The sequence below is a fragment of the Alligator sinensis genome, unplaced genomic scaffold, assembly GCF_000455745.1.
Source record: "Alligator sinensis unplaced genomic scaffold, ASM45574v1 scaffold536_1, whole genome shotgun sequence".
In the NCBI taxonomy this organism is placed as follows: Eukaryota; Metazoa; Chordata; order Crocodylia; family Alligatoridae; genus Alligator; species Alligator sinensis.
Genome location: NW_005842951.1, coordinates 49,969 through 62,491, shown reverse-complemented (window position 1 = coordinate 62,491; position 12,523 = coordinate 49,969). Strand labels below are relative to the sequence as shown.

Here is a 12,523-nt window from a genome sequence, read left to right as displayed (position 1 = left end):
GCCTCTGTTGCCTTCTTAAGAAATGCGTTGGGTCCATAAGGATCTGCAGCGCTTAGAGATCTTTACTCCAATTGCTCTCTCTCCTTCTCTCCCTTTTTCTCTCCGACTTGGGCGGAAACCTCCCAAGCTCTTTATACAGCTAGCAAGCCAATCACTAGCCGCCACGTGTGCATAATTTAAGATCGGCCAATAATGTGGCACGAATCTAAATACAAATGGCAGGAACTCCTTTGCACCGTGCATCACTATGATGCAAAAGAAATGCACCATGCAAAGAAGGCTACAAACGGCGGAAAATACTCTTGCACGCGGGTTCTCCTATTGCAGCAGAAAACTCCACCGTGCAAAGAAGCTGCAATTTGGCAGGAACATAATTTAGCAGTGCCGAAGCACACAAAAACAAAAAACCACAACTTTGGGTTGTGACACTCACCACTTCTCACCACCTCTTCCCACCCAGCCACCCGCCGGCCCCATGTGCCAGCCTGGGCACCAGCACTCCTGCTGCCCCTCTCTGGACATGGGCCCCTGGCCCCGCATTCCTACTGCCCCACCCTGGGTGTAGGCCCCTGTTGGCCCTGGCCCTGGGCACCGGCGCAGGCCCTGTACTCCTCCCTATCTCCGCTGCTTCAGCTGATGAACTTAGGCAATGGAGCATCCCACAGGAGCAGGGTGGATGTTTGCAGCGGCTGGGAGCAGGGGGGTTTGCAGTGTCCCCACTACATTCCTGGTCAGCTGTAAACCCCACCCCACTCCTGGCTGGCTGCAAAACGACCCCCCCCCTCCCGTGGGGTGCTCCACCACCCCACCAGTCTGTATTCAGCAGCCATGCCTGGCTTCTCCCCACCCCCCCATGCTCATGCCCACCTCCCACTCGCTGCCACTCACCGCATTTGCTGCCGCTGCCACCACCGCTGCTTCTCCCTGCCTTCCTGCCAAAACTCGCTGATTCCACTGAGCACTATAGCGAAACTCACGGAGCGCTCAGTGAAACCAGGCATCAATTTTAAATGAGCGTTATAGCGAAATAGCGCTAATCACAACCACTTTAAGTGGGGGCTGCCTGTATGGAAAAAGTAGTCCCAGGAAGGACAGAAAGGAAGGTCCCAGAGCAGGCAAGGAGAAAGTCCCAGCGAGGACAGAGAGAATTGGAATCGCTCAAGAAAGACTGTTTGTATTGAAGCAGTCTGCTGTACTATTTGGGGACATTGGCATTCTGATACTCCTTTCTGAAAGATGAAAACATCCCCCACTTTCCACAAGTTGACCAAAAAGAAAAGGTTTTTGGAGGAGGGAATGCTACAAGTCACCGGGGAAGTCAGGGACTGAGAAGAGCTAGGGTCTCAAAACCAGAGGCGTGCACTTTGAGAAGTTTAGCTGTGTGGTTAGTACATTTTGCAATTACCTCTTAACCCAAGTGTTATTCCATATCAGATATATATTCTTATGGTCTTAAAACTTTGTCTCATTTTTCAGACTGATTCTTGTTTCACAGAGCATTGTCTAATTATTCATATTCCTGCCTTTGCTTTCTATTGTAATTTCCAGCATTAGCCTAATTCTTATTTCACCTAAATCTTTAGCTTCATTAAAATCTGTATTATGTGCACAAATTATGATGTAAGCAAATAACATGAAGAGTCTTACTGAGCCTGTAAGCAGGGGTATATCCAGGGTGGGGTGGGGTGGTGCAGCCCTTCTGCCACTGCCAATATCTGCAGTGTAGCTTGGCACTCTGCACAGCCATTCCCTGCAGCTGGAGCCCTCAGGCTGGCAGGGGATACAGGGGACTGGGCAGAAAGTAGGCACAAGATGGTGGGATCCATCCACTGCTGCTGCTGTCCCTGGCTGACCCAGGCATGAGGTGAGCCCCAGAGTTACTCTTGCCTCACTCCTACCATAGAAAGTGACTTTGAAAGGTGTCAGGCTTGGCAATGGGTAGGTTTCCTCTTTCTGTGCCTGCTCTGCACTGCTCCCCCAACCCCATGTCCCCTGTTGACTGGGAGCAGGTGCTACTGGAGGAGGAACCTGTTTGCTGCTGCCATCCCTGTCCCCAGATGACGCAGGCAGGGGAGGAAGCCCCAGAGCCTCTCCTGCCTTGCTTCAGCTGAGTGCTGCAGGGACTGACTGCATGGGTTGCCAGACACAGCTGAGGATGGTGGCAGTACTTCTAGCACCTGTTCCTAGTCAGCAGGGGACATGGAGCAGGAGGGAGGCAGGTGCAGGAAAGAAGAACCTACCCATCACTGCTGTTGTCCCCAGCTGAAGCCAGCACCCTGGCCATCAGGTGAGAGGAACTTCCCCTGCTGCCAAGTCAGCAAGAGACAGTGGCAGCAGGGGGCAGGTTACCCCTTCCTGTGCCTTCTCCCAGCCCTGGTTCCTTGTGTCCCATGCTGTACAACTGCCCCTTGCCCCTATCCCCCAACCACTATCTGAGGGGCAGTGTGTCTCTCACCCCTCTGTTCTGAATTCTAGATCTGCCAGTGCCTGTAAGTATAAGACAAATAAGGAAAGAAAGAAAGAAGTACTTTATGTATCTAAAAATAAAAACAACATTTTAAAACCTTAAAATAAAAGACACGCTGCTATTATGTTTGACACTTTATTTCTTTTTTTTTTTAAGTTCTCTTTGACCATCAAGTGGAAAGTGGCTTTTTTCCACCCTACTTCAACCTTACCTATGTATGCCTCATCTAATACAGTCCACTTGACTTTGTCCCTTTAGTCTCACTTCCTGACCTATGCAGTTTCAGCAGTTAGTTCATATTTACATTTGTACAAAAAGGACTGGAGAATTGGTGCTTTATTGCATTTGAAGTACTGCTGGGAAATGTCAGATGGAACAGTTGTAGTTTCTAGAGAAGAAAAGGTTGTTTTAGAAGAGAATAGGAGGCCCTTCAGTGTACTGTTGCTTATGTACTCTGAGTAGCACTTCGGTGTCAGTGGGGGACCGCATTCTTAATTTCTTCTTTTATCAATTGTTGATTCAGAAGCATTAATCTGAGATTCAGCTTTTATAGTTTTATTCAGTTTAAAACTACATGCTTTCTGAGAGAGAGACTGAAGGATTGTTAAATTTGGAAAAGTAGAAGTGAAACAAAACTGTAAGAAACAGAAGACGACATGGGAAGGATGGTGAAAGTTAATGCCAGATTGTGTCAAGGATAAATGAAAGAATTCTATTTTAAAATATGAACCCATCAGTAAATGTTGATAATAATGTTAAAATGTTCAAAACTTAATTATTAGAAAATCCTGCATTTGCTGCATCAGTAGCCATCCTTTGGGCAAAAACATTGTTATTTTCTGTAATGGAGTTCAGTAAAAAAAGAAAAAAAAGTAGTGAGACGCACATAGCTAAATTATACTTTCCCCTCTGTGGTCTTACAAGACGAGAAAAGTCCAGAGAGTAGCATGTCCCTGAAGGGACGTGCAGGGTTGGTAGCGTTGGCAGCTTCTGAAAACGCATATGTGCATGGGGTTGACATGAGATGGTGATCGGACCTCTACATACCAGCAAAGATGACCAGCCAGTTTAAGTGTTGGCTGCAACTTGGCAAAGATGTAACATGGACAAATTCCTTGTGAACTTCTCTGTCTTGGCCTTATGACCCAGAAGGCATTGTGAATTGAGAACATACTATCCTCAGTTATTGCTGCTGAAAAGTATGCCTCCCTCTAAACCTGGAAAGCCTAACTGCAGCCATAGTTTGCTTGTACGTTGCCAGAATTCTTGAGCAGTCAGAAGGTGTTACCTTTGTTAAAGCAATTTAAACTTTAGCTTAGAGCCCCTATTTTTGTACAAAATAAAAAATTGCTTTCTATACATGTTAGGGATACACAAAGAAGAACCGAAAATATGATCACTAAGATAAGACTTCCTTGTAGGCAAGATAGAGATACCCTCTTTGTACGTTATTTTCAATCTCTGATTATTAAAATAAATTGTTTAAGCAAGGTTTTTTAGCATTATACTTAAGAGTAGAATTTGTGTTTTTAATATATTTTCTTTTTATAAAAGTATTTCTCTATGGATAAGGGTTTTTGGTTGTAGCTGTGTTGATTTAAGGACATAGACAGGCAATCTTCTTTGGGTAGGTTTGATATTGTTTATTAGACCAACAGAGTAGTTAGAAAAAAGTTCTTTGCAAGCTTTCGGGCACAAGCACCCTTCTTCAGGCATAGGGAGTCTCTGCTGTTTTGAGATTGTGCACGTGGTGCCCCCTGTGCCCCGCTCCCCCGACCCCAAGCAGCCCCTTGCAAGCTGGAACACTGCTAGCCTGCAAGGGGAAACCTGGATCCGTGCACAATGCTGTGAATCTGGAACAAATGCTGTCCTAGAGTCTTGCAGCCTGGGACTGGGACTTCAGGGTCCCATTCTAGGACTATCCTGTCCAATTAGGTATGGATGGTCACCCTAGGCTCTACACTGAGGGCCCTACCCATACCCTCATGGCCTCCAATCCACCCCTTTCAGCCATGTCTGTTCCGCTGGTATAAACAAAACCCAAAAACATGAGTGCCTACTCCAAAACAAAAGGCTCCCCTCCCAGGATTAATCTTGCCCTGCAGAAGCTCCATCCCCAACAGCCTGAGCACTTCACTGTTCCTGTTTGGGATTCAGGGTTTCTTTCAGCTTAGAGTCCTTCCTCTGGGCCACTTGTCCTGGCTGTCTCCTGGAGTTCTGCCTCCTGCAGCTCCTACAGCCCTTTACAGGCTCAGGCCCCGTGATTATACCTCTCTTTCTGGGTCACCTGACCCTCAACTTCTGCCCCCAGGCCTATCAGTCACTGCTTGCATCTGATATGGGTGGCCATTTTATTCTGGGGCTCTTTGCCTGCATTAGCATGGCCGGGGGTTGGGGAAGGCCAATTACCTCTGGGCTTCCTCTCCCCTTTAGTGTTACACATACATTCAAGTAATTCATAGAATCATAGAACTTAAGGACTGGAAAGGACCTTGAAAGACCTTAACCCCAGTGCTTTTTCCTGCCTAGAGCAGGGGGTCAGACTTGATCTACAAGGTCCCTTCCGACCCTAGAAATCTATGAAATAGATCATCAAGTCCAACCCCCTGCTCTGGTCAGGAATACTGCTGAGATCAAACAGTTCCAGCAAGGTGTCTGTCCAGTCTCCTCTTGAAGACTTCCAAGGTTGGGGACTGCACTACCTCCTTGGGAAGTCTGTTCCAGATTTTGGTCACCCTTACCGTTAAGAAGTTCTTCCTTACATCTAACCTGAAACCATCCTCTAACGGTTTATGACCATTGCTCCTTCTCTTCCCCTGGGGTGCCCTAGTGAACAGTTTTTCTCCCAGCTCCTGATATTCATCCCTTACATACTTATAGACGGCCACCAAGTCCCCGCTCAGTCTTCTCTTCCCCAGGCTGAACAGTCCCAGATCTTAGTCGTTCCTCATAGGATTTAATTGAACATCTTTGTGTTTAGCAACGCATGGGAAGGAGGAGACAAAATGAAATAATGGCCAGAATTCAAGCAGCTATTATACAGATTCCAAAGCCACCACCAAACCGTACCCTGAAAGCTATTGAAGCCCGAAAAATATTAAAAAAGAAAAAAGAAGCAGAGGTAAGTGTTAGCTTTATTATTTAGTACACTGAATTGTAACTGCCAAGCAACTTGGGATAGAAATCCACAGTGGGATATAATGTGCACACATAAAGTCACTGACTGATTGCAATAAAGTTACACTAGCAACAAACAGAACTAATGCAATGGTGAATCAGGCCAAATATCAAGGATTAATGTAGGACCTGGTTCTGCATTTTTAATTTAAGGAACAGTCCCACTGCCATCAGTGGAAGTTCTTTTTAAATAAAAAGTGTGTGGTCATGTACTAACTTAATCCTTATTTTAGGATGTAGTCTAATTGCACTAAATACAGAGAACATTTAATGAAATTTGAATCAAACCCTTAATTTTTCCCTGCAATTTGTGGTTGTTGTACTTGTACCTGGTACTGTATCCTATAAAAGCTTATCTTTTACTAGCCAATTGCCCATCAAGAATGACAGGGAGGGGAGTGGGGAGGATGGAGTCCTGTGCCCCCCTCCCCCCCATATGGACCCGCACCCTGCTTCCCTCCTGCTGCTTGTGACCTGGGCCCGCTCCCCTGCCTCCCTGCTGCAGCAGCAGGGGGAGGGGAAGAGAGTGGGCCTGGGCCCAATGCAGGGGAGCACCAGGCCCGAGGGTGGGGAGAAGCTGGGTCGCCATGGCAGGGGCAAGCAGCAGGCCTGGGCTGACTTGGCGGCAGCCAGAGGACGGGAGGTGCGGGCTCAGGGCTGATGCAGGGGAGGAGAGGGATGGAGGGGAAGTGGGCCCGAGCCTGAGGTGGGGAGGAAGCCCGCATCAGGCCAGCTGCTGCTGCTGCTGCTGCTGCTGCTGCATCAGGCCAGACCAGACCAGGCCAGGCCCACTGCTCCCCCACCCACCGCCATGGTGGGCCATCTTCTCCCCCTGCTCAGGCTCACTTCTTCCGCCTCCCCCTCCCCCAGCATCAGACCTGAGCCTCACCTCCCCACCCCCGCTCAGTCCCGTGTCCCTGCCATCATGGCGGCTCCCTGCTGCACTTCTACCTCCTCTCTGAATGCTTATTTGCACTATGATTGGCTGTTTCAGTCAGCCAGTCAGAGTGTGAATAAAGCATTATGGACAGACAGACACATTAAGGCTTTTATAATATTAGGATTATAGGAACTGTAGTAGGATTTAAAATTGACAATTGCCTTAAATCAAAACCAGGCAGAAGGCAGAGCAGGGTGGCACATTAGGGCATTTTCACATGTGTTTTGGGACACTGCACCAGGTGCCTTAATTAGTGAGCTGTGCTAATTAAAAACGCCCGTGTGTCATGTGTATCAGTGTCCTCTCACTGAAAAAATGGTGATGGGGCGCTTTGAACTAAAGCTCATTGAACATGTTTTATTTCAAAGTGCACCGTCACCATTTTTTCAGTGTAGGGACGCACAGGGACACTGATACATGTGACACAGAAGGTTGCCGGAGTGTGTCAATTTCCATGCTCTAGCAGGCTCAGTTAATCGAGTCTGCTCTGATGTGCCGACGCATTGGAGCAGGCTCCCTTCATGTCTGTAGGAGCCCTTAGAGACTAACTGGTTCAAAGAAGCATGAGTTTTTGGAGGCAACAGCCCTTGTCAGATGCTTCCTCTGCCTGACCTCAGACTAACACAGCTCTTCACCTCTGAAATCAAACCCATGAATGCTGGTATTTTTTTGCTGCACTCTTTAGTTCTAGTCTACTGTCACATTAAAGCCCCCTGTTGCACTGTGCTTCATGGTTAAGATCCTGGATCCTCACATCAACCTTCTGAGTTAAAGCATGACCCCAAACCAAACAGAAGTTCATTGTTGGTTTCATGGGAATCTAGCTGGGGCTGGGAGCCTGCAGCCAGGTTCCCACAGCAACAGTCACGGTTCTGTGCCATGGTTGCTGTTTTCAGAATGGGAGGGGGGGACAGGAAGCAGAGGGAGCTCATTCTTGGGGCTCCCCACCTGGTGCTGAAGGGTAGGGTGGGTGAATTGCCCCACCCCATGTTCATCCTCCAGCGGGACTGAAAAACCACCATACTGAACTTTCTCTGCTCCCTTTCTCCTCTCCCATTCTGGAAACAGCGGAGCTCAGGGAGCTCTGCAGACACAAGTTATGAAAAATGCTACATCTTGAAATGTCTTTATCTGATACCTCATGCAATGAGGGGTCAGATTTTTGCTCAGTCAGCCATTTTTTAAGCTGTTTCCAGCCGTGCACTTATGTTTGGTCACAGCTATAAACTGCTTTATGTGTGCAGACTGGGCGAAAATTATCACTTTTGTTCATACCCTTTATCTTCTGTTATCCCTGAGCTAGCTGGGGCATAATATGATTTCAGCATCATGTCATGACGTTAACATTTCTCTACATAATGTTTACGCTGTAAACACAATTTTATAATAGTTGTATCCATCTTTGCTTTTTAGGAAAGATAATAACATTGAAATATTCATGCTTGTTTTCTTCTTTAGGATATGCACAAAGAGATAAAGAAGTTTGAGAAGTTTATGAGGAAAGGGAGTCCTGCACCTAGCAGCAGCCAAGTCTCAGGCAGGTAATTCATAGACATTAGGGGCTGGAAGGGACCTTGCAAGACCATCGAGTCCTGCCTCCCTGCCATAGGCAGAAAGTCTGTTGGGATCAAATGACCCCTGCAAGATAAGCATCCAAACACCATTTGAATGAGTCCAGACTAGGTGCTTTCACCACCTCTATGGGGAGTCTGTTCCAGACCCTGGACACTCGGACCGTAAAGAAGTTTTTCCTTATGTCCAGTCTAGATAGGCCTTCCAGAAATTTGTGGTTGTTAGACCTTGTTATCCCTTGGAGAGCCCTGGTGAACAGCTGTTCTCCCAGATCCTGGTGTACCCCCCCTTAGGTACTTATAGGCTGCCATCAAGTCCCCACAAGCCTTCTCTTCTCCAGCCTGTCCTTGTAAGGCTTGCTGTCTTGGTCTTTGATCATACAGGTGACTCTCCTTTGGACACTCTTAAGCTTATCCATGTCCCTCCTGAAGTGAGGGGCCCAAAATTTGATTTACATCAATTGTGGGTCTGTTTTCTGCCCCCTGGATGCTTTGCGTCCTGACGGGGTGACCCCTTTGGACAGGTGGAAGACTGACACAAAGTAATTGTTTAGGAGACTCGCCTTTTCCTGAGTGTCAGCTGCCCCATTTGATTTAATAGGGGTTCAGTGTTGCGACTTCCCACATATCTGAAGAAGGACTTTTTGTTGTCACTGATTCCCGTTGCTAGCCTGAGTTCAGTATCTGCCTTGGCTTTTCTGGTCTGCTCTCTACAGGTGCGGTCTAGTGCTGTGTAGTTCTCCTTGTTGATGACTGCCATTTTCCACCTGGCATAGGCTTGTCTTTTTACCTTCAGGAAGCCCAAAAGTTCCCTACTGAGCCAAGGGGGCACCCCAGCCCACTGACTGCACTTCCTTCGGGATGGGATGGACTTTCCTTGTGCTTCAAGGATTACATTCTTAAGGAACAACCATTCCTCGTGGGCTCCCCTTTCTAAAGGCCCATGGTCTCTGAGTGCCTGGTTGACCAGTCTCCTGAGTTTTTGAAAGTTGGCCTTCCCAAAGTTGAGAATTTCTGTTTTACTGAGACACTTGCCCACCCAGCGTTGACCAGAAAAAAGTGATCAGTTCATGGTCATTGTCATCAAGCTTCCCCTTGACCCTCAGATCATTCACCAGATCATCCCCTTTAGCCAGAACCAGATCCAGCAGTGCCTTTCCCCTAGTTGGCCTGTAGACCTCTTGCATTAGGTAGAGGTCATCAATGCATGGGAGGAAGCTATGCGACCAGTCAGATTTGGCTGTGTGCTCTTCCCATAAGATGTTGGGGAGCTTGAAGTCCCCCATGACAACCAGAAATCTGGAGCTTGCAGCCTCAGCCAGTTCCCTATTGAATTCTCGGTCCAGCTCTTCCTCTTGTTTGGGAGGTTTCATAGATTTCATAGACATTTGGGCTGGAAGGGACCCTGGAGGATCAGAGTCCAGCCCCCTGCCCAGGGGCAGGAATTCAGCAGTGCTCATACGGCTCGGACAGTAAAGAAGTTCTTCCTTATGTCCAGCCTGAATCGGTCATGGCAGAGTTTGTGACCGTTCAATCTTGTCATCTCTTTCAGTGCTCTGGTGAACAGACGTTCCCCCAGATCCTGGTGAATACCCCTAATAAACTTATAGGTGGCCACCAGATCACCCCTGAGCCTGCGCTTTTCCAGGCTGAAGAGTCCCATGACTCTCAGCCTCTCGTCATAAGGTCTGTTTTCCTGACCTCTGATCATGTGCGTGGCTCTTCTCTGGACTCTCTCAAGCTTCTCCACATCCTTCTTGAATTGTGGAGCCCAAAACTGGACGCAGTACTCCAGCTGCAGCCTCACCAAGGCGGAGTACAATGGGAGAATGACGTCCTGGGATTTGCTTGAGAAGCATCTATGGATGCAAGCCAGTGTTTTGCTTGCTTTACTAGCCGCAGCATCACATTGAAGGCTCATGTTCATCTTGTGGTCAATCATGACCCCCAAGTCCCTTTCATCTGTAGTGCTAACCAGCATAGCACTGCCAAGCCTATAAGCATGCTTCAGGTTTTTCTTCCCAAGGTGGAGAACCTTGCATTTTTCGGTGTTAAACACCATCAGGTTCTCATCCGCCCATTTCATGAGCCTGTCAAGATCTGCCTGGATCACCCTCCTGTCCTCAGGTGTGGATGCTTTACCCCAGAGTTTGGTGTCGTCGTCGAACTTGGCCAACCCGCTTCTGACACCATGGCCTACATCATTGATGAAGATGTTAAAAAGTAAGGGCCCTAGGACAGAGCCCTGAAGGACCCCAATGGTCACAGGGCACCACGATGATTGACTTCCGTCAACCACAACCCACTGGGTCCTGCCGCGGAGCCAATTCCTAGCCAGTGGATCGTGGTGAGGTCGAGGCCACAGTTAGCCAGTTTTGTCAAGAGGTGATCATGGGATACCAGATCGAAGGCTTTTTTAATGTCAACATATATGACATCAATCTCTTCCCCCTTGTCCAAGTGATAGGTCACCTGGTCGTAAAAGGAAGTGAGATTGGTCAAGCAAGACCTACCAGCAACAAACCTGTGCTGGGTATCCCTCAGGATATTGCTGTCAGCTAGCCTGTATAGGTTTGTAATAGACTCTCACAGTTATGTCCCATTCCCCATGCTCCCCCCATATTTTAACCCAGAGTGTCTTGAGTTGACCTCCATGTTTGCTAAACTCAGTTTGAAGGGAAGTGTATTGCTTCCTCACATAGACAGCTATACCCGCACCCCTCTTCCCAACACAGTCTCTCCTGTACAAGGTATAGCCTTCTGTACCTACAGAGCAGTTGCAGGTGGAGTTCCACCAGATCCTTCCCCATGCTCCCCCCATATTTTAACCCAGAGTGTCTTGAGTTGACCTCCATGTTTGCTAAACTCAGTTTGAAGGGAAGTGTATTGCTTCCTCACATAGACAGCTATACCCGCACCCCTCTTCCCAACACAGTCTCTCCTGTACAAGGTATAGCCTTCTGTACCTACAGAGCAGTCGCAGGTGGAGTTCCACCAGATCCCCGTTATCTCTATGAGATCATAATCATTGTCATTCAGGAGTAGGGCCTGTTCCTCTTGCTTGTTCTCCAAACTCCTGGCATTTGTGTACAGGCAGCTGAGCCTGCTGTGGGAAGCCCTGGTCTTCCCTATGCAGTGGGGCATGACTTTTTCTTGGGCTGCGTTTGGAGTGGGTTCCCTTGGGCTACCTGGTCAGTTACTACTGTGACTGTTGTGACCTGGGCTAGAACTGTTAGTTGATACTTGATGTTTATACCAAGTTAACACTGATAAAACTGTAGTACTGTATTTACTTGAATATAAGACAAGGCCCTGCCCCCCATCAACATGAGGGAAAGAAGCCCCTTGTCTTAGAATCACACAGAAGAAAAGCACATTAAATACATTGTCTATCGTTGAACTGCTGCCACAAACAACATGTACTTTATAATAAAACCAACTATAAGAAGTTTGTGGCCGGGTGGGGGTGAATAAGAAAATCTCTCCCCCTGGGACTCACCTGCCACACTTTGGAATGATAGAAGAATAAAAAGTTAATTCCCCAAAGAGAGAGAGAGTGTAGTAAATCACCCCAGAAGCAGGATAAAAGAAAATTGGTTTATTAGTAAGTTCCCCACAGGTTGTGGAGCACCCTAGCTGTTTGCACAGCTTGTGGTCTCCCTTTTCTCTACCACTGTGCAGCCCACTCCCCCAAGTCAGTCAGCTCCACTCCAGTCCCACTCTCTTTTCTCTTTCCTGTGGTACCAGCAGATCCTTTCTCTGTGAGACCTTTTCTCAAACAGTAAGTTTCTCCTCTCTTCCTCACCTCCTTACTTCACTGGTCACTGTGGTTACCCACACCCAGGTGGCCAGTCTTATCTGCAAGCTGCTCCAGCGCTGGATCTGCCACTCCTGGCGTCCCTGCTGAATCTCTCCACGCTGTGCGCCAGGGGGCAAAGGAAAACCCCTTGCTGTGGACTTAAGTAGCTGCTGGCTCCTAATCAGTTAATAGGGGTGTAGGTTGTAGCCGTGTTGGTCTAAGGACATAGGCAGACAAGGTTCTTTGGGTGAATCTGATAGCTTTTATTAGACCAACTAAATGGTTGGAGAACAATTTTTAAGCAAGTTTTCGGGTTCAAAAACCCTTCATCAGGCTCAGGAAGTTTCAGCAGTTGGTGTGCGCTCTTTCTGGATGGAATGGAAAATAAAGAAGCCAGAGGCTGGGCTGGTATTCATACATCACCCTAAACACACCAAAAAAGCTGTACAGCCAAGCCCTCAGATACCACTGAATTTGCACTAAAGAGAACACCTGAGATTGCCACCTCACCAATCTTAAAAAGGCTTTCACCCAACAAGGACACTCCTCCAGAGAGAGAGAGAGAGAGA

The 12,523-nt window shown here is 47.8% G+C and overlaps 1 protein-coding gene across 1 annotated transcript in view; it reads left to right on the top strand.

The window, feature by feature from the left end:
- SPEF2 (sperm flagellar 2) overlaps positions 1 to 12,523 on the top strand; it is a 69,278-nt gene that overhangs the window by 8,064 nt on the left and 48,691 nt on the right. The window contains exons 5-6 of the mRNA XM_025192628.1: positions 5,448 to 5,588; positions 8,043 to 8,125. Of these exons, the coding sequence (XP_025048413.1) occupies positions 5,448 to 5,588; positions 8,043 to 8,125 (224 nt within the window). The remainder of the gene's footprint in view (positions 1 to 5,447; positions 5,589 to 8,042; positions 8,126 to 12,523) is intronic.